Here is a 23,677-nt window from a genome sequence, read left to right on the forward strand (position 1 = left end):
ACATGGCTAATAAGGAAGTATGTTTAAACTGATTTACAAGTATAACTTATACAGATTGTTTGCTGCTTTAGGGATGGGAGGAAGTAAGAGAAGGAAGGAGAAATTTTTTTAGAAAATTTTACAAAAATGAATGTTGAAAACTGTCTTTACATGTAATTGGAAAATAATTTTGTCAAGCCAAAAAACCCCCCCTCATTTCCTTTTCTGATAGGCAGGTAGGTGGTGTTGCAGTGGATAGAGAGCTGGGTCTGGAGGCAGGAAGATCTGAGTTCAAATCCAGTTTTATACATTTAATAGATGTGTGACCCTGGGCAAGTTAGTTAAACTCTTGTTTGTCTCAGTTTCCCAAACTGTAAAATGGGAACAACAGTATCTACTTTGTTGGACTGTTGTGAGTATCAAATGAGATAATATTTTTAAAAAGTGCTTAGCATAATGCTTGGCATATACTGGGCACATGTGTGTGTGTGTGTGTGTGTCTGTGTGTGTGTATGTGTATGCTTATATATATATAGTTATTGTCTTCCCTAGACCAGATTACAAAACTAGAAGATATAAGAAATGCTTTGGATATGGTTTTCCTAGATTTTAGCAAAGTTTCTGATAAACATTTTCATACTATTCTTTTTTAAAAAAAATTATTTTCCCCAATTACATGTTAAAACAATTTAAAACCAATTTTTTTTTAAATTTGTTTTTTTTTTTTTTTTAAAGTTTTGTGTACCAAATTCTGCTCCTTCCTCCTCCCTGAGGTGTTAAGTAATATAGGTTATACATGTGCAATCACTTCGTACTATTCTTGTGGAAAAGATGGAGAGCTATGGATTAGGAAAGAAAACAATCAAATAGATTCTGAGCTAGCTGAATGGGCAACTGTTAATGGTTTAAAGCTATGGAGACAGGGGGCCTCCAGTAGAGTGATCCAGGATCTGTGTTTAGTCCTGAGCAGGAGTTAACAGTTCCACTGTTTTCTGCAATAATTTGGAGTACATGTTCAGCTCTTAGCTGTACAGTGTCAAGCCTTGGACAGCTTGGACAGTAAAGGGTCTTGAATTCATAACAAATGAGGACTGGTCAAAAGAACTGCCAGGAGAAGAATCAAGGGACATAATGATTGTTGTATGATGGAGGTATCAGACTTGTTTTGTTTGTCTTCAGAAGACAGAACTAGGGACAATGAGTTTTAGTTGCAAAGACATCCTTTCAGGCTTGATGTCAGAAAATTCCAACTACCCAATCTTTACAATGGTCCAAGAGCAGAACGGTCTGCCTTCAGTAGGTTTCTCGCTTTTGGGAGAGTTTTAAGTTGAGGCTGGGTGGTTGTATATGGTTACGGTGGTGTGGACTAGATGGTCACTAAGGTTCTTTCCAACTCTAAAATTATGTGACTCTGAAAACTGCCTTTAGAAATCCTTCTATACAAAGGAGCAAAAAAAAAAAAGAAAAGAAAAGGAGCTCCTGATCTCCAGCACAAGATACTGTATTATTTCTTTCCAACTAGATTTTGTTTTCTGAATCCACCTTTACTTTATTTCTTTTAAAATTCTATTTGGAGAATTGTATTATAGATGAGTCATTACAGAGAATGCTTAAAAAAATTATGAGCAATGAATATATTGCTGTTTAGACTCCAAATTTAGACCTTGTTTAAAAACACAAATATGAAGGTTTACTTTTTTGAGTTCTTAAAACTAAATTAATCTCACTTAAAAAGAAAAAACCTCACCTCCCAAATAAATTCCTTTTCACTTGGTAATATGAATACACAATCATTTAGTGGATTGGAGGTGGGTATAGGAAGAAATGAAAGCCCTATTTGCAAATTTTAAAAAACAGCTTCAAAGAATGTGGGGTTATGTTCTCAAAAACATATCTGATCTGCTTACTGAGTTCTTGGTAAAGAAAAGAGCCATAATGCAACACAGGTAAGATTAATTTTTTCTAAAAATAAATTTAAATTCAAGGCATATATCTTTCTCTCTTTTTAGTAAATACTATACTTCTAAACAGATACTGTGCCAAAGACATGAACTGGAAGACTCACTGGATCAAAACAGAAAGGTGGATGCAGTGAAAAGGACCTTTTGGTTTAGGGGGTGGATGAATCAAAAGAAAAGAATCTTGGGAATTAATGATTAGGAAGAACATAGTATCTCCATTAATGGAGCAACAAGCTCCTAATTATAGCTAAATACTATCACCAAATGAGCCCGGGGGCTGGTGCTTTTCAGCACAGAAAATCCTGAAGTTTGGAATGTGATCTCAATGATATGAGGACTCAGACAGAATGCTACCAAGACCCTCAACAACAATGGATGAAGGCACAGGGACAGGCCTATGAGTCTCTAGCCAAGCCTGGAATATCACAGACAAGTCCTGTGCAATGATGCTCTAGGCATGCAATCATGTTTGCAAATGACTGCTGAATGCCTACTATGGGTTAGGCTTGGTGGAGGGGACAAAGATAAGGAACACCTAGAGTTAGCAGGTTCTGGGACTGGAGTTCATTCTTCCCCGTTTCCTGACAAGAGTTTCTACTAATGGCTCCAGGAAGGAATAACAGTTGATTGGGCCCCTTCAGCAAATGCTTCTTTGACCCCTAACCCTGCAGTTTTTCAGTCTCTGGTCCTTCTATCTTCTCCAATATTTTTTCATGACCTCTTATCACATGCTCCTGGATCCCTCGCTCTCCTCTCCCATCATAGATAATTTCCTGCTAAGTCCTGGCTCTGGATTACTCCTTCTATTTGCCTCCTTCAATCTCACCTGTAAACTTCCCATCCAAATCAACCGTTCTTCTATTTTTTTTTAATTTAATTTTATTTAATAATAACTTTGTATTGACAGAATCCATGCCAGGATAATTTTTACACAGCATTATCCCTTGCAATCACTTATGTTTCGTTTTTTCCTCTCCCTCCCTCCCCCCCCCCCCAAGATGGCAAGCAGTCCTATATATGTTAAATATGTTGCAGTATATCCTAGATACAATACCTATTTGCAGAACCGAACAGTTCTCCCGCTTCACAGGGAGAATTGGATTCAGAAGGTAAAAATAACTCGGGAAGAAAATCAAAAATCAAATAGTTCACATTCATTTCCCAGTATTCCTTCTTTGGGTGTAGCTGTTTCTGTCCATCATTTATCCAATGAAACTCAGTTAAGTCTCTTTGTCAGAGAAATCCACTTCCATCAGAATACATCCTCATACAATATCGTTGTCGAAGTGTATAATGATCTCCTGGTTCTGCTCATCTCACTTAGCATCAGTCCATGTAGGTCTCTCCAAGCCTCTTTGTGTTCATCCTGCTGGTCATTCCTTACAGAGCAATAATATTCCATAACATTCATATACCACAATTTACCCAGCCATTCTCCAATTGATGGGCATCCATTCATTTTCCAGTTTCTAGCCACTACAAACAGGGCTGCTACAAACATTTTGGCACATACAGGTCCCTTTCCCTTTTTTAGTATCTCTTTGGGGTATAAGCCCAATAGAAACACTGCTGGATCAAAGGGTATGCACAGTTTGATAACTTTTTGGGCATAATTCCAGATTGCTCTCCAGAATGGCTGGATTCGTTCACAATTCCACCAACAATGCATCAGTGTCCCCGTTTTCCCGCATCCCCTCCAACATTCATCATTATTTTTTCCTGTCATCTTAGCCAATCTGACAGGTGTGTAGTGATATCTCAGATCAACCGTTCTTCTAAATGTCCCTGTTCCACGCCAGCTTGCTGTCAAACCCATTCCCTCATACCCCCTCCCTCCACAGAGCCAATCAGTCTTATTTCCACTTCATAGCATCTCTGTCTATATCCCCTTCTTTTCACTCACACCACCACCATGGCAGTCACACCCTCATCACTCCTTGTCCAACCTTTTCCTGCTCCATTTATCCACCACTTAGATGAGCCCATTTCTCCCTTCTCCATAAACTCCAGGGGCTTCCTATCACCTCCAGGATCAAAAAATCAAGTCCTCTGGCATTTGAGTAAACTCTCTTTGGTCTGGTCCCTTCCTCCCTTACCAGTTCTCATGGTAATCCACTATCCAGCTTTATTGGTCCTACTGACTGCTCCTTCACGCTGTCTGTGCACCAGCTGTTCCTCATCCCTGGGACCCTTTTCATATCCACCTCTCTCAAGATTTAGCTTAAATTCCATTTTCTGCAGGAGGCAGTTCTGGATTATCTTCCATCTATTTTTTTTTGGGGGGGGGGAGGGGACAATCAAGATTAAGTGACTTATTCAGGATCACATAGCTAGTAGGTGTCTGCTGCCAGAACTGAAGCCAGATCCTCCTGACTCTAGGGCCAGTCCTCTATCTATTGCACCTAAATCCACCTAGCTGCCCCATCAGCATTTATTTATGTACTTATCTTCTCTATTAGAATGCATGGTCTTTGAGGGCAGGGACTGTTTTTTGCTTTTTTGTATCCTTAACACTTAGAACAACATCTGGGGCATAGCTCTTAATGTTTGCTGACTGATTTAATTTTTAATGCCATGATTTTCAATAAAGAAAATTTCTTGAATTTATGAGAACAAAAAATTAATTCCCTAATCCACACTGAAATATTCTATTAATCACAATATCAACTCACGATTGAATTTTGGAAAGGAATATCAATAACTCCTTGCTGTTTCATGTCTTTCCCCAACCATGTTCCTGAGGGCACAGCCCAAGTATTACATTTCTCTGAATGCACCCAGGGTAAGTCATCAATAAATTACCACTGAACAAATCAAGTAGTTTTGTGATCATGTAGCTTAAGGATGGTTGGGTTGGCCTAATTCTTCTTTTGAGGAGACTGTTTTGAAGCTAACTAATCACTCTTTTCAAGCAGTCAACCACAATAAATACCAATAGGCCACACTGCATTAATCTATCTTTCTCCCCAGGCCCAAATTGAGCAAACAATCATGATCAGTATTTGATATGCATCTGGCACACATTTTCTCTTGCATCTTATTGCCCTGATAGAAATAGAAAACATTCTCAAAGACAGAGATAAAGTTGGCTTGTTCCATCATTTCGTCTTTTCATTTTGAGTCCCAATGCTGGTCATATACAACACAAATAACTTTATCATAAGAATTATTTACTTCTATTCTAAAAATTAATTTTTCTTACATATGCTAGGGTTTTTCCAAGGCTCTCAGATAAACAGTGGTCTCCAATAATGTCTAAGCATGTCAAATAATCATGGTTTTGAATTTTTTTTTCCCTAGATCTCTTTTGAGAAATGACAACTTGGGACCATAACTGAAAAGGGATTAAGATTTTAAATTATAAAACATGCCCCCCCCCAAAAGGCACAAAATCTTAAATAAAATATTAGCAAAAAGATTACAGAAAATCATCCCCAGGATCCCACCATGACCAAGTAGGATTTTTACCAGGAATGCAGAGCTGGTTCAATATTAGGAAAACTATTAGCATAATTGACTATATCAATAACCAAATTAACAAAAACCATATGATCATCTCAACAGATGCAGAAAAAGCAGGTGATAAAACCCAACACCTATTCTTATTAAAAACACTAGAGAGTATAGGAATAAATGGACTTTTTCTTAAAATAATTACTAGCATCTATTTAAAACCATTCAGTAAGCATCATATGTAATGGGGATAAACTGGACCCACCATTCCCAATAAGATCAGGAGTGAAACAAGGTTGCCCATTATCACCATTACTATTCAACATTGTATTAGAAATGCTAGTTTTGACAATAAGAGATGAAAAACAGATTAAAGGAATTAAGAGAAGGTAATGAGGAAACCAAATTATCACTCTTTGCAGATGATATGATGGTATACTTAGAGAACCCCAGAGATTCTACTAAAAAGCTATTAGAAATAATCCACACCTTTAGCAAAGTTACAGGATACAAAATAAATCCACATAGATCATCAGCATTTTTATACATCACCAACAAAATCCAACAACAAGAGATACAAAGAAAAATTCCATTTAAAATAATTATCAATAGTATAAAATATTTGGGAATCTATTTGTCAAGGGAAAGTTAGGAACTATATGAGCAAAACTACAAAACACTTTGCACACAAATAAAGTCAGTTCTAAACAATTGGAAAAATATTAAGTGCTCTTGGATAGGCTGAGCAAATAAAATAGAGATGACAATACTACCTAAACTAATCTATTTATTTAATGCTATACCAATCAGACTCCCAAAAAACTATTTTATTGACCTAGAAAATAATAACAACAAAATTTATCTGGAAGAACAAAAGGTCAAGAATTTCAAGGGAATTAATGAAAAAAAATCAAATAAAGATGGCCTAGCTGTACCTGATCTAAAACTATATTATAAAGCAGAGATCATCAAAACCATTTGGTATTGGCTAAGAAATAGACTAGTTGATCAGTGGAATAGATTAGGTTCACAGGACCAAATAGTCAATGACTATAGCAATTTAGTGTTTGACAAAACCCAGCTTTTGGGATACAAAGTCAGTATTTGACAAAAACTGCTGGGAAAATTGGAAACTAATATAGCAGAAATTAGGCACTGACCCACACTTAACACCATATAACAAAATAAGGTCAAAAAAGGTTCATGATCTAGACATAAAGAATGAGATTGTAAATAAATTAGAAGAACATAGGATAGTTTACCTCTCAGACCTGTGGAGGAGGAAAGAATTTGTGACCAAAGAACTAGTGATCATTATTGATCACAAAATAGAAAATTTTGATTATATTAAGTTAAAAAGTTTTTGTACAAACAAAACTAATGAAGATAAGATTGGAAGGGAAGCAAAAACTGAGAAAACATTTTTACAGTGAAAGATTCTGATAAAAGCCTCATATCCAAAATATATAGAGAATTGACTCAAATTTATAAGAAATCAAGCCATTCTCCAATTGATAAATAGTCAAAGGATATGAACAATTTTCAGATGAAGAAATTGAAACTATTTCTAGTCATATGAAAAGTTGTTCCAAATCATTATTGACCAGAGAAATGCAAATTAAGACAACTCTGAGAAATCACTACACACCTCTCAGACTGGCGGACACTGATGCATTGTTGGTGGAGTTGTGAACTGATCCAACCATTCTGGAGAGCAATTTGGAACTATGCTCAAAAAGTTATCAAACTGTACATACCCTTTGATCCAGCAGTGTTACTACTAGGCTTATATCCCAAAGAGATCTTAAATAAGGGAAATATGTGCAAGAATGTTTGTGGCAGCCCTCTTTGTAGTGGGCAGAAACTGAAAAATGAATAGATGCCCATCAATTGGAGAATGGCTGAATAAATTGTGGTATATGAATGTTATGGAATATTGTTGTTCTATAAGAAATGACCAGCAGGATGATTTCAGAGAGACTTGGAGAGACTTACATGAACTGATGCTAAATGAAATAAGCAGAACTAGGAGGTCACCGTACATGATAACAAGATTATATGATGATCAATTCTAATGGACGTGGGTCTCTTCAACAATGAGATGATTCAAACCAAGTTCCAATTGATCAGTAATGAAGAGAATCAGGTACACCCAGAGAGAGAATTATGGGAAATGAGTGTGAACCACAACATAACATTTCCACTCTTTCTATTATTGTTTGCTTACATTTTTGTTTTCCTTCTCAGATTTTTTCTTTCTTTTTTTTCTTGTATAGCAAGATAAGTGTATAAATATGTACACATATATTGGAATTAACATATATTTTAACATATTTAACATGTATTAGACTATCTGCCATCTAGGGGACGGGGTGAAGGGAAGGAGGGGAAAAACTGGAACAGAAGTTTTTGCAAAGATCAAGGTTGAAGAATTACTCATGCATATGTTTTGTAAATAAAAAGCTATAATAATAAAAAAAAGAAAAAAGATACAATTTGTAAAAGGGATGTGTTCAAAAAAAAAAGGGAGAAAAAGTCTACCTGCCAAGGCCTCACAGGGGTTTAAAACCATCCAGTCATTGAAAATGTACCACCTTAAAAGACCTATTGACAAAAGGCAAACGAATACAAGCAGTTCCCTTTCAAAAAGTCCTTACTGTTGGCAAACTTTGGATCCGGTAACTGATTAAGATAGGACCACTTATGGCTTTCAGTTTTTGAAGGATACCACTACATACCACATTCCTGGGAATGGAAGGAATTAGCAAATCTGCCTTTGTCCATTTACAAGCATTCTCATTTGTCATATCAACATGGAAATTTATGAAAGAAAGTTCCATTCCATTAAAGCGATGTTTTTAGTGAGTCAGGTAATTTTCTTGGTGAAATCAACAATGCTATCACTCATAAAGCATTCTAAGCCAGTTAATCACAGCCTCCCACTTAAGGAAGATGGTCAGTTATATGGAATTTCAAAAGAGACTCACTTTTCTATTCTTTGCCTCCCATAAGTGAGGAGAGAAGGGAGTGTGATTAAAAGCCTAGCCTACTCAGTAGGGACTTAAGTCATCATCTCTTCTAAATTCTAGCCTTCAGGAAGTATCTACACATAACCCACTCAAATGGGAAGGGGGAATGTTAGGAAAGAAAGAGAAACATTTAACTTATTCTTAGATTCTCTATCCCAGGGAATTTTGGCTTCTCTTTTGATAGCTAATTCTAAATAATTTCTGGGAATTTTGTTTTTGTCTCTAATCTAAATTTCTATTATAGTCCAAGACTAACAATAGATATGGTTTTCTCTCTCTCTCTCTCTCTCTCTCTCTTATATATATATATATCTATATCTTTTTTTTTTTTTGCTGAGGCAATTGGGGTTAAGTGACTTGCCCAGGGTCACACAGCTAGTAAGTGTTAAGTTAAGGCCAGATTTGAACGCAGGTTCTCCTGACTTCAGGGCTGATGCTCTATCCACTGTTACCTAGCTGCCCCTGCTTTGTCTATATTGGAATTTGTTATTTTTGGTCAGTTTAGCTATGACAAATGTGAAGATTGAAGACTCTAGGGTTGCCTGTCTAGATCAGCTCCTTAGCCTGATGCTTTTATGAATCTCAGTTTTATTAATCTATCAAAAAACTATTATCAATACTCCATGTTTCCTGAACCCCAGAGGAGCTGAAATTCAAATTATTGATGAACAAAGGTATATCCTTAGAATAATACTATATTCTAAAAGCTTTGATTAAAATTTTTTCTATTGAGTTTTATTACCATTTAAAAGTTTGCTTTATCAACAACTACTGACATTCTAAATTGATTTAACATCTTACATGCATCCTCTTTTCTATGTCTATGGAATAAGATAACATGCTCAGACTACTGTGGGATGAATATACCAGATCTATGACTTTCTGTACTCAAATACTAACAGTGAATTCTACAGCTGTTTCTGAAATATATCTTAGGTTAAGATATGAAATATTCTTCTGGGATCCTAAGTCCCAATGAGATTAGTTTTCTCTTTGGTACCTTCTTGGAACAAGGTAGCATAATTCTGCCTTTTCTAAGACGACTGCTCTTCCTCTCACCCTTACACTAATATAATTAAGGACTTGAATTACAAAAGAAAAAAAAAAAGAATAGCCTTGCTGTTTGTCTCTTTCCTACACTAAGAAACAAATGCAAAAATGTAACTATGGCACGTACATAGAGTTCTACATGTAACATTCACTGGCATATCATGTGAAGAGAGGAGAAAAAGATAACCTTGAGGGTTATGTACAAAGCTAGCGATGGATGGTATCCCTTGGGGAGAGACCGGCCCATGATATCAATTACAGGGAGGTCTGAAAGGAGGTTATCATCTAGGAATAAAAACAGCTCTCTCACAAGCAAGAACCACAAAGACAGGAATAGTGTGTTGGGACCACTGCAACTCTGGGGTAGAGATCATTCCTTAGAACAAACGAAAACCCATCACATCAAGAGAATCCATTCAGAGGACTATATGAAAACTGTTAAAACGCTGAAGATGTAGTTAGTTTAATTTTGTGGAACTGAAAGGGGGTATTTTGTGTGTGTGTATCTGAAAGACAGAGAGGAAAAGGGGGAAGAGAGAAAAACACACACACACACACACACACACACACAGAGAAAGACAGAAAGAGAGAGAGAAACAGAGACAGAGAGAGAGGAAGAGAAGGTCCTAGTGACAATCAGATGCCCAACCCTCCCCCCATTTAATGGGGGTAAGAGGGAAGAGGGGACAGACTGACTACTACTGCTATATCTCAAAGAGTAATACAAATGGATGGATGCATTACTACTTAAATAACTCCAGTGGTTTGATCAAACTAGAGCCAGGTGACACACCACTTCAAATCAGAATTTTAGGTTAAATTTGTTTTGTTTCAGGATGTCCATAATAATGTGTTTGCAATTCCAAGACAGGGAGATTTTTTAATTACTAAGAGGAATTAACTCAGTCATCACAGCTCAAGCCTATTTACCTGCTACATCGGGAAAGCAACTCTTAGTGACTTATTCTCAACAGCGAAAGTCTGGGCTCTGATAGCCTGTCTAGAAATACCAACATGTGGGGAGTGCCCTCTAGATTTCTCTCCCTTTGAAATGCAAATTCTGTCACAGTATCCTAATTTTTCTGTAAATAATTCAGAGATTGAGCCAACTCATGGTCACAAGAGAAGCTCCAAGTTTCTAGTATTACTTGTTAGGTAGAGATCTACAAAGTACCTGTTGACAATACGAATTTGCTCCTTGGTTCAAATTTACATACACTAAGTACATGTCAGCTAGTTTTTTCCCCCTTAAAATGCCCTAAACTAAACCCTTTGGCAAAAGGTTCTGCCTGACATCTGCCATTGTTAAGTGCTACTAGCAATCAGATGCCTCCTTGGGTGGCTAATCTAAAAGTGCCACTTTTAATCAAGTTAATCATTTTAATTAGAAAAATGTTTTTTCACTTTTAATTTTCACCCTCAATGATACCTGGACAAAGTAAATCTTCAGGCACAACTGAATGTTTTTTTATTGGCCCTGGCCTTTAAAAACTCCCTCTGCTCTAGTTTAACATTATTTTTTAGAAGGCAGAAAGTGGTATATATCTGACAAAAAAGTGGTTGGCTAATGACATTTCAAATTAAAAGGCCTCCTTCTCTTAAAAATGGCTAGATATCAGGTAACCTGGAGAGAGATATGAAATAGGAGTATTTTTCTTGTTTGTTGTTTGAATCGTTTGTATTTTCTTTGCTGAAATCAGACATTTGAGGTAGGAGTTTGCTCTTTATTTTCCATGTCTGTTTGATGAAATAGATTTTGGTGAGGCTGATTGTGTTTATAGCATTATTTTTTTTTTTTTAAAGTCTTTCAATTATTGTTCTTAGCAGCGTAAATTCAGGGATACGGCCGATGAGCTCCAAGGACAACAGAAGTAGGCATAAGTCACCAACACTTTCATACATTTATGGCTGACCCCTTTCAAGTGAAAGGAAATCTGACAACTGGAAAATCTTAGTTCCAAGGCACCTCTTGCCTGTGAAAAGGGCAGGGCTCTGAGCTGCCCTACTGTTCGCTCACCCACAGCTTAGGCAGCCATGGGCAGCACTGTAGTTCCCCACACATATTCTGTGCCTCTTTCTCGTGCCAGCCACATACGGGTCAGGATGGAGCAGTTCCACGCTGTGATGTTTTTGCTTTTTGGCCTCTCTGTCCACCCTGCCAACTGAAGGTGTCAACTGATACTGGCAGGGACTAGGCCTCTTTAATATTGATTTGAGTTGTGAGGTGATAAGGCAGACCATCCTTAAACCCCAACCAAGACACAGGTTGTATTGCTATAGGCAGGATCGTTTGCCACAGAAATATTAAATACATTCCAAATGAGTATCTCTAGGACAAAAAACTCTACTGGTTTCATACTGCGGGTCAGTCAGGGATTTAAGTTTTTACAATATACTTAAATCTATGAGAGGTAGGAACAGAGATTCCCTTAACTGAGCTTCTCTTCCTCCCTTCCACCTCACCCAGGATTTTCTGTGTAGACTGATCTAGGCCAGGGGTCCTCAAACTTTTTAAATAGGGGGCTAGTTCACTGTCCCTCAGACTGTTGGAGGGCCGGACTATAGTAAAAACAAAAACTTAGTTTTGCGGGCCTTTAAATAAAGAAACTTCATAGCCCTGGGTGAGGGGGATAAAGTCCTCAACTGCTGCATCTGGCCCACGGGCCGTAGTTTGAGGACCCCTGATCTAGGCTATGAATGGGAAGATACTACATAGGATATAGTTTACTCACCTGGGTAACAGGTAATCAAGTCTCAAAGCAGGATTCTAGAAAATCCCATTTGACACACCAAAGTAAGGTACAACACGAATTTGACATCTGATAGTTTTTTATAGCTGAGTATATATTATGTAGGTAAATAAAGAGAAAGGACAGAACAGAACTTCGAGAGATCAGGCAAGTCCTGAGATGCTCAAGACTTGCTGAGCTCTACAAAGGACCCTGGGAGAGCAGACTCTGCAATGAGACAACTGAGAAAATGGGCATGTTTTCAATCTATTATTACAGAATTGGGTTCTCAGAAAGAGCTCTTCTTCAGCAGGTTCTTAGCCTTCAAAAAAATATGACAGTTATACTTTTATAGAAAGCTCTGAGCAGTTGTTCTTATTTCTCCGCATTTTATTACGTAAAAAGGGGAAAGAAAAAACATGACTGACTGTTAAAACTCTTACTGATTATACAGAGAAGAAAATATTTACCACCTCTTTGTTCAGGATTATTTAAAAAAAATAATAGTTTTATCTAAGTTTTATCATATCAATTAAGTGGCACAGTGGATGAGCACTTAACATGGAGTCAGGAAGAAAGGAAGCAGAGAAGCCTCATGCGATCCTCACAACAACCTTGGGAGGTAGGTGTTACTTTTACTCCCATTTTACAGATAAAAAACTATGGCAAACAGAAGTTGTTACCTGTCCAGGGCTACATGAACTAATAAGTGTCTGAGGCTGGATCTGAACTTGGATCTTCCTGTGCTCTAGCCACTGGGTCACCTGGCTAACTATGAATCTAAGTGTGTACACCTGGAAAAGTCACTCCATCTCTCTTAGCTTCAGTTTCCGCCTCAGTAAAATGAAGATAATAATATTATTTCCCTCCTAGCTGCTGTGAAAATCAAATAAGCTAATATATGCAAAGTGCTCGAAAACTCTGAAGCACCATACTCGTGCAGGCTATTATTATCATGTCCCTTAGGATCTTAAAAGGAAGTGAACCATTTTACCCTATATGGTCTTTAATTCTAGACAAATACAGGTACATGTCATGCCTCATCAGCTGATTCTACAGAAACAAATAACATATAACCAGGCACCTCACACAGAGACAGACACACACACACAGAAACATATTTTTTTACTTCTCTGGGACAAAATCTTGACTTGCTTAAGAGATAAACACTTGAAAGACTGTTTTAAAAAACCAAATATTCCCCAAACCAAGATACTTAAGAACTTAATCTATAACCTCAAAGGCAAATTAAGCTTTGGATTCAAATAACATACACTCTATTTTAAAATATACGCCTGCAGAAAGATGAAAAAAAAGGAGATGAGAGGAAGATGGAATCCTGTCTGATAGCTAGGAGGCTAGCCTCTGCTGGAAGAAGTTATCTTAACACACAGGTCTTTCTGATTTCTCCCCAACACCAGAAATGGGCAAGCTTGTGTGGCTGAGTTTATTGAGTTATAGCAGCACAGGTTACTGCTCTTTGTACTGCAGAAACTGGGTGGTTGGTTACTTGAACTGCTACCTATAACAAGAAGCAGTCATACAGATGCCATTTTGGGAGACAAGACAGAACATCTCAACCTCACTCTTGCCACCAATCTTCTATTTGAGGTAAAGAGGATCTCCAGGTTAGTCTCAAATTCTATCCAATTAAGGGCTGTACCCACTGGCTCTGGGACATCTGCCTACTGTGCGTTCAGTTGGGCCCTACAGTTTCTAACTTACCTCAAAAGGATACAGGAAGATTATTTTCACAGTGAGATAAAACACACCAAGCCCACCTGTTTTTTATCTTGTCAGAATCCACAGTGACACGTGATAGAAAGGGAGCCACAAGCCAAACCAGAAGCAGAGGAACAGGATTCTTCCCTACCCTAATCTGCTGTAGACACAATGTTTATGGGACAGAGCTGCCCTTGGGCCTGGGATTTGGGGCTCTGCTCAATCCTGGCTGAAGCTTCTGACCAGGTGAGCGCAACCTCTGGCTCGAACCTGCCCTGGCACAGCTGTATTTTCCCTACAAGGAGCAGTTCTGGTACGGGTATCCCCAGCCAACAAGTGCCCATTTCCTTCCTCCTCGTGCTGCATCTGCCATTGCTAGCCTTTGGGTCTCTAAATTCTCTCCATTGTTTTTTGTTCTCTGCTTTCTGAGGGGACATTTTTTCTTTCAAAATTTCCACTTAACTAAAGAGGACTTATAGATCTCTGCTAACCTGTTGAAGTTGAGGTTTTTAGTGTTTTTGCAGAAAAACAAACACACACCCAACTCTTATATCAGACTGACATAGATGTTCCACAGATGGAGACATCAGAAAATAAAAGTAAGAAAACCAATAGCCTAGCAAAAGAAATGGCTATATTATGTTTTCTTTTTGCCAAGATTTAGCATTTTCTGGTTCAAACCAGTCTCATTAAGTTGAGACATATAAAGTATTATTTTCAATGTTAACTTTCCTTGTAACTGCACCTCAATATGTTTAAGGAGCTGTTAGCTTTAGCTGGGACTTGGAGGTTTACTGAATAGACTCCTGATAACAAAGGTGGCATTCATTGTGAAGCTCAAGCCTCAGGGCTAATAATTTCACACCACTGCCTAGAACTGTCTTCATGTGACAACCGAATACTTAATCTCTGAAACGCACATTTTACTACCTACTAAGAGTTCTATAAAAAAAGAACCAGGAACAGAGGCTCAGGAAGGAGAACTCTGCAGGTGATGAGCATCAGAACAGAACAATGAATCATATGGTCAGGTGAATTTTTCCAAGTTGATATACACTTTGGCAATTAAAAAAAAAGTCCCATCAGAGATGAATGGTTCAAACTGGAATATCATTCAAAAAAGTGGCAGACTTGGTAGAGATAGACCAAAATGAGCTCAATAACAGAATATCTGGTCAAAAGTGTTGTAGAGGGTTGACTTCCTTAAAATTGTCTGCTCTGGAATTCAGGTACTGACTTCAGGGAAAATCTGAATGCTCAGTCTAAACTCTGATTTTAAGTGACAAGCAAACTTACCCTTAGGAGCAGGTCAGAAAGCAGCAGAATCTCAACAGGAAAAACGTCTTTCAAAGGAACTACTTGGGGATCAATCTTTCAGAACTCTGACAGAGAGGTTATCTAACTAGAGATAAGTAGGTTACTGAGATAAGCCTAAACATTGAGAATAAAGATCCTTACATATCTCTCCATGGTCAACAGACAAAACCCCTTGATTCCTAAAGTGAGTTTACATTATTCAGCAAGTAGGATGATATCATTCAAACAATAATTTCAAAGAAAAAGCATTTTTTCTCTGCAAAGGGAAGCAGATGAATGGCAGAGTTTGGATGGCTTACACATATTAAAAAGAGGTCCAATTTGAGACAAAAATTCAAGTTACAACCACAGGAAAGATTTCTGTTTGCTTGCTTTCTGAAAACTGGTAGGAATGTGTTTTCCTCTTTTCATCTGGTTTTGAGAATACAGCAAAAAGACTTCCATCATTTTCCTGGGCAAATGTATTAGCTATCCTCCAGTTAGAAATCATTCCTTTCTTTTAAACCAACTACGACAAAACAGTCCACTCTTTGATTATTTGCTTTGTAGCATGCTTTAAATACTGGGCTACCTTGGTTCCATTGCCCAAAATGTACTCTGATTATACAAGTCAATACCAATATAAATGTAAACCAAATCTAAGTGCAAAAGTATCACTGCAACCAAAAACTCCCATAAGTCATCCCCAAATCATGTATAAATCATTTGTATTGCCTTTTATTTTGCCTTATCTATGATCTAGTAATAAAGATAACTAAAAATCTATCTGGGGACCAATCAAATCTCCTGCCATCTTAAGATATAGGAATAACCTTCTCAATAAGACTGGATGATTATTTTCAAACTCCAAGTCACAACTGTTTTATCTTAAAAGAGGTAGAATCCACAGTGACCATTTTACTCTTAGTAGTTAGTATTCCAAAGAAACTCTAAGACTGAGCAGCTGCTGAATAACTTTCATGGTTTGGCCAGCAAGCCTCCCATCCTGGATCTCTTTGGTTGCACCACATTTCTACTATAGCAAATGGGAGTAAGTCACCTGTTTCATTCCTTCTTACTTTCCTCTTGTTCTGTTGAGTTAGTTTATTATATAGCAGACGGAATGATTTCATTACAAGATGAGGGAGTTTTGTATATTCAAAAGGAGGAGGGAGTAAAGAATGGATAGAATCCTTGAATTTTTGCTTGATTAACAGCTGACAGGGGAAGGCATAATTATAAGACAAGACTGGGGAAGACTGAAGACATAAAAGACTATGACTTCTCGATTAAATTAGAGCTTCTTAAACTTTCTCCACTCACGATCTCTTTTTGTTAGAGAAATTTTTATGTGACCCTGAGTATGTAGAAATATAAAATAGGTATACAAATCAAATGTTTATTGAAAATAAACCACAATTTCATGATCCCCCACATCAATTATCAGACTCCACATGGTGTTACAATCCATAGTTTAAGAAGCTGTGGATTAGATGAGCCATTTACTATTATTCACAGTATATCCTAAATGGATTTCCCTTAGTATGCTCTCAATCAACATTCTTTTAACTTTCAGCTGCTACAGGAATGCAAAATTATTTTATCATTAGCCAATGCTAAACATAATTAAGAATGTAAATTTTTTTCAAGAAAACAAATAATGCATTATGAAGCCAAATTTCTAAAACTTTTGAGCTGTGCATGATACTGTTCCTGTTTCTTAGTATGGGTGATCAAGTGATGATTATGTTGTTATTTTCTGAAAAATCTCTGAGTATGTTATTTTGGGGAAATAGAAGCAGATGGAAGGAAAGGGTGAATAAAGAAACATCTGAAGTTTATCATCAAAATGGGGAAGCCCAGAGATGTCCAGCATCAGCATATTGTAGTAGAAAGAGCACTGATCTAAGAAGACTGGAGAGCTAGATTTAATTCTACTACAGACATACTTATTAATTCTATATAGTCACATAGTTAAGAATCTGAACATCTCCCATTACAACACTTATACCTATCTCATAGGACCATTGTGAGAAAAGTGTTTTTTAAAACTTAATACAGAAATAGGACCTACTAGTACTATTTGGAATTTTCGAAGATGTAGTGTTTATGATTAAATTTCTTTCTCCTCTGAGATATAAAAACAACAGACTTCTTGCACTAAGGTACTGCCTGAGCCACTACTCTGTAGACCCACTTTAACAAAGGGACAGAAGATAGATTCTGCATGTGACTAACTCCAAACCAATGAATGAATGAATACTCTCCTAACAATGGCCTCCACTTGAGTAAATCTTTCTCGTCCACAGGAGACCTGAGCCATACTATCTGGGAATGGCTGGTGTGTTGCATCTTTTACCTTTTGGTATTGTGTATTGTGGTCCCTCCCAAGACAATCCTAACTCCAAGAGTGGTGCGATTCAAATTATAAACTGTCAGCGCCTCTTCATAAGTGGTCCCTCCAATTATAAATACGATAATGTCTTGAGGTCTGTAGTAAAGAAAGGAGAGTTAGTACTTTGGAATAATAAAGATAATCTGATACCATATGTACACAGTTTGAATATTTTGGTTGGGAAAAAGTAAAAGGGTAGAGATGGGGGTAGGGCATGACCAAAAATAGTACAGAATGAAAGGTTTCAAGGAAGTTTTATTTATCTAAATTGGCAGGAAACAGAATCTTGGAGATGCCAAATAATCATTTATTCCGTATTTATGAGCGGATGTCCTATAATCCCCATACAGTGAGTTTCAAAATAGCATACTAATGGTTGCAGGGGCAAAATGAAGAAATAATCTTTTATATTCAAGAAGCTCCAGAGTGCTTTATCATATTATGGAATCAGCTTCCAATGTAAAAATAATTTATGCTTCTGCTAAACTTGTCCTTTCACGTAAAAGCACTTGAGCAATATTTGGTAGAATATGGAGCCAGCGGCCTCTATCCAAAACTTAGGAAACACTAGTTGTGAGGCACTTGGTCTTCCCTATTAGATACAAGCATTTATTTTGTACATGTAGCAACCTCAACTTTCTCCAAAAACCTTTACACTCAAAACCTTTGTAAAATCAAGAATATCTAATGCATAGGGCATGGTTTTTCAACTTGTCAGTAACTCATCTATTGAGGTGTTTTATTGATTTTTCAATTTTTATCAAAGTGACTCCATATAAAATCATCCTGCATCTCCTATCATCTCTTAATGCAAAAAGGAAAAAAAATGGTATGAATGACAAAATCACTAAGGTCTTCTTTATTTTGCCTCTCATAGGATTACTTAAGCTACTGCATGGAATCACTGAAATCAAGAGTGTTTGTGTCAAATCACAGATTGCACATTAATTAAGATTATACCCATGAATCAAGTGGAAACATTTACCGCTGCATTTATGCTGTAGAGCACCATTTTTAATCAAAGCATGTGACTCTCAAAAAGCCAAAGCTATGTCCCTTCTGTTATTGCCTCAAAAACACTTCAAAAAAGTCAGTGGGGCATTCTGCATGAAGCATTCCCCTTCTGTTATGAAACTCTAAGGGAATAAAAGCAATTGATGATAGTTATGAACGCCAATTTAAGTGGCTACTGCATTGTAGGGGAACCCATGAAAGAAATCCTCTCAGATAGAGCTTATTATTGTTCAGCTTATAAAGGGTTAGGAAGTCCTTTCTGAAATTTTGCTTTGAAACCTCAACTTAAACTCACACTGTTACAATCTTAAATTCATTTCATAAGATCAAAACAAGATCTACTTCATGCAACATAGGCAAACTGGGACAAAAGTTCTAAGCATTTATATCCTATTTAAGCAATGTAACTTATTTTCATACAATACAAATATTTACGTTTTCATACATCACAAAAATGTTACATATTCGGCAATTATTTTAAAGTAGTCAAATCTTTTTCTTGTTAGTAGTAACTATTCCTTTAGTCTTTATATTTTTCCCCCTGGCATGTTCAATGCATGATCAAGTATCCACAATCTGTGCCTTCTAAAGTCCAGGCCTTTGATCTGGGGGAAAGGACCATCTGGGGGGATGGGTCTACAACAGCTTTGGGACTTCTGACTAAATCCCTGGAATTGCACATAGCTTGCCTTTGAGACTAAACAATGAAAAAAGAAGGCTGGACTTTGCAAGAAAACAGCTGCAAGGCTGAAATAGCAAGCTGTCTTCACCTCCACAGGCACAGAGAACAGGGGGTATGTCTCAGCACATTTTAGTTTACCAAAGAAGGGCGTACCTTGATGTTCTTCCAAGAAGAAAAGATGGCTCTGCATTTTTAACACCTCCAGCCCACATATTTCACCATTTAAATTCTGCCTGAATTTCACCTTTGGAGATCCAGCATCTTAAGGTGAGTAGCAGGAATTTGGTTTTGCACAGAGGCCTAATCACATGAAATGGCTGTGGTGGGCACAGCTAATAACTCTTCATTGAGCAGGACAGTGCTGACCCTATCATTACATAGTTTTCCTCTGGCTGCTAAAAGAGTACCCTTATCAAAATTGGAGAACTGACTCTCAGTCTCGACGCCACTGGATTCTCGGTAGGTTACTTCCTTCTAAAAACTAATTTTTGTTCTGTGGTTAGGTTGTAATATTAATAGCTGATGCTGCTTGTTCTGAGACTTCTTAAAGTAACAGGTACTCTTCTGCTGTCACAATCCAAGTCAGATAGGCAAATGCAAGTGAGAAGTAATTTTTAACATATATAAGTGGAGTTTTCCAAAGCAGTAGCAACATGTTTAGTTCTACCTTTTGATTTGCATAATCTATTGCCTAGTTACCAAACTGAAGGCAAAAAAATCTTTATTAAAGACAAAAATTTGGTAATATATTTGCCCAAAATAGAACCACTAAATTAAAGATTGAGATTAAATCATTAGCTAAGGAGGACCTCATCAAGAGCCCAACCATTCTGCACACATACATATTCACACAAATAAGCAACTCCCCCAAACTGTCTTTTCTTGAATTACCCATATAGCATATAACACTTTATGAACATATGTGCTTATGTAATTGGCCACCAAAGGGATAAAATTATTCTTTAATTCCTACTGCACAAGATCAGGCCTTTGTCCATAAGAAAACTTGAGATGTTTGTACAGAGAATTTGGGAAAGTCAGAATGCAATGACCCATTTTGGAACAGAGCCAATAATCCCAGGCTAAACTCTTCTGCTCATGAGTACTCCTCTCCACATTCCCCTTCCCCCCACAAAAAGAATCTTCCACATTACAAATGGCCTTGTTCTCAAAACTGACTTGAAAGATGGCATTATGAGCAGAACAGTTTCTCTTAGCTGGGATGAGATATTACTGTAATACCAACTTGGTACTTTGAGCTCCAGGGAAGAGAAGCTCTTTAGAAATACAGAGAAAAGCATTATTATTTTCTATGCATCATTAACACTTCCTGCAGAATCTGGACTTCTTCCTTTCAGTCCTCCCTTCTTTCATAATGAGCAAAGACTCTTCTCACTCAGAGTAGTTCCACTGTAAAGCAGTATGGCTTCAAGACTATGGTTTTTTCCTAAGTACTGAACTTACAATTTCTTAGGGGCTGAATTATTCTGTGGATTATGCAATATATTCTTGTTTCTTCTTCTCCCACTGATTGGGCCATTACTCATTAGCATTTCCCCTAGAAAAAGGGAAGAGGCTGTCTTCAATTCCTCTAGGAATGTTACTGGGAGGGAGCTGAATAATCAATAATTGGATTTAATTAGAAATGCCTTCATTGAGTCATAAAACCTAGACCAAGGCAAATGTAAAAAATCTTAAAATTGTTTATTCTGTCCATGAAATTTATTCTGCTTAGCAAGATCACTGGCTTGGGGTAACAATCAGAATTGTTCATCAAAAAGGATATGTTTTGGTTCTGAGGGTCATATACATGGAGTATGACAACATGAATGGACCTGAGGACAGTTAATCAATAGTAAAGTTTAGAATGCAAATATATAGGGGCAATTTAATTTATAGATACCATTTTTTTAAAAAAAAATTGCCTATCAAGATATTTAAAATCAGTGGCAGTTTTTAGGACACAGAACATGCTACATTATTAGAAAATGAAGTTCCTTAGTAAAAATTTTCCAAATGCTACACTATGATGAGTACATTACCCAGGTTATTACAAGGAGAAAGGAAGGTTGATTCCAGTCCCTGAACAGCTTAGTGACCACTCCTCATCAGAAGATAAATAGCTTTGCTTCATGCTTTTGATCTACTTGGTTCAAAAAAATGGGCAGAGCCTCCAGGAAACTTGATGTTGGTTCTCCATAGCTTAATTCTAACTACTACCTGCTCCTGGGGTATACTTTTCTCTTACTGCAAAGAAAGTTTTTATGGAAGTAATGCCTAAGCACAAGAAGAAATGAACAGAAGTAGATTCTTACTGCAACCAGAGCATAAAATACTGTAGCAAAGTAATTTTAGGATGTCAGAGCATTTTTGTTGAGTTGCGTTTACTTGAAAATGAAGAGAATGCTTGGGATGGTAAACTGTGGGTGTTAGTTACATAAATGTAAGCAAAAGAACAGATACAAGGGCAGTGACAGGGAGCGGCTAGGCTCCCTGTGTGCCTAACAAACATGATGCTGTCAGATTTTGCTACAGAGATATTAACCAATGTTTTCCTGAGCCTCCCACATCTTACCCAAGTGAAATGGAGGAAGAATATAAAGTAACAACAATGATAATAATAACATTCCCTTCCTTCCACCCTACTCATCCCACAGCCTTGATAATTCCCTTTTTTCTTCCTTTCCCCTAATGATTTTAAAAATGAAAGAAGATACTATCTGTGCTGATGACACCAATGGTAAAATGTAGAGTAAATCTTCTGGTGTGATGGTCAAAGCCAAGGAGGGTATACAAGTTCACTCCTTTATGGACATCTCCCCGTTCTCAGTAATTCACCATGGCAACTGTAAGCATTAATTAATGTAGAAAGCAAACATCTGAAAACAGCAGTCAGAACACACAAAAGGACTGAATTGCCAATAGAAGCTTAGAGACACCCTGAGAACCCAGGTGGTTTTGCATCCAACTGTTTAAAAAACAACAACAAACTTTCACCTCCAATTCTTCTAGAAATCAATACTATCAAATATGGAAAACATAAGCAGACAACCAAGTGTTAATGAAAAGTACCATTTTTATGAGCTTTGTGGAAATATCACTTTTAAAGAAAGTCATGGATTGCAAGCCTAAGCACTTAACTGAAGTCGACAAAAGCTGCTATAGCAAAAAAGACTGAGTCTTTCATGAGACCCCAAATAAATGGTTCCACTAAGACATTATTAGAACCACTGAAAAAAGGGAGAAAGTGGTCTTTTTGAACTGCCTCTCTCCCTCCCCAATGTACACTCATGCAATTCCCTTTTTTCACTAGCCTCTCAAAGCTCTTGTTTCTTTCAAGGACGAATAGGCAGTTTTGGAGCAAGAACACAAAACAAAAAGGATTTAATGGAAATCTACCGTGTAGGACGAGTAAAATTATTTAAGCAGCAGCTACCTCAAGCCCTAATTTGTGGATATGGCTATACTGTGATTTAATTCAATAGCTGAAGGCTTAAAAACTTTACACCAAAGAAAAAGTGCTGTAAAAAGAGCCAAGGCCAATAGGAAGAGGTCAGCACTCAGCAAACTTGTTGAGTTTCCTTACTTTCTAAAAAGCTTCTATCCTAAATTTGCCCCCACTGAAGCATTAAAGGTGAGTTCTGATCTAGGGGTGGGTGAAAATTTTTCTTCCTTTCATCCACCTGAGATTCTGTAAAGTTAAGGGTCGATAGGATAATTAAGGGGGAAAGCAACACAAAACAAAATCAGGCATCAGAGCTCCAGATGGTCCCAATTATAGAAATATGGAAATGGGAAAGACTTAACCTTCTTCTTCCAAAGGCTCATTAAACTGTTGTAGTAGAAGCTTAAAGTGTCTCCTAAAATATGGGAGATGAGGCAATGGAGCGAGGATTCAGCAATGAGGGCTTTCTCTCTATCTGACTGGGTTTGGTTCTTTCTAGGCAATGCTAGTTAAGTGATATATAGTGTCTGTGTGGCAGTAAAAAATAAACAGCAGTTAGAAAATTCTCAATATGTAACTAATTTTTTGTTACTGATTTTACTCTTGCTATATTTTCTTTTGCAGCATATGATATCAAAACTAAGAAAATTCTATCAATGATGAGGTACAAAAAACACATACAGGAAGAGCTAGAATATTTTTTTCTCTTTCTTCATGGAAGTTCACATTTTAATACTTTCATAGGAATTCCAAATTGATTTCATCCCAGCCACTCTATGAGGTAGACAGTATAACCATTATTATTACTAGATTATAGGTGGTGATGATATTATGAAATTGGTACAGGACCCGGCATACAGTGTCAGATGCTGACCTTGACTGACCTTGTTAAGTGATCTGCCCCCAGTCAGAGCTGGCTAGA

The 23,677-nt window shown here is 37.2% G+C and overlaps 1 protein-coding gene across 1 annotated transcript in view; it reads right to left on the reverse strand.

Annotated features, from left to right (window-relative positions):
• The window catches only part of VPS45 (vacuolar protein sorting 45 homolog), a 74,026-nt gene that overhangs the window by 9,236 nt on the left and 41,113 nt on the right, over positions 1–23,677 (reverse strand). Inside the window, exon 14 of the mRNA XM_051992777.1 lies at positions 17,579–17,710. Coding sequence (XP_051848737.1) covers positions 17,579–17,710 — 132 coding nt within the window. The remainder of the gene's footprint in view (positions 1–17,578; positions 17,711–23,677) is intronic.

The sequence above is a fragment of the Antechinus flavipes genome, chromosome 4 (genome assembly GCF_016432865.1).
Source record: "Antechinus flavipes isolate AdamAnt ecotype Samford, QLD, Australia chromosome 4, AdamAnt_v2, whole genome shotgun sequence".
NCBI lineage: Eukaryota > Metazoa > Chordata > Mammalia > Dasyuromorphia > Dasyuridae > Antechinus > Antechinus flavipes.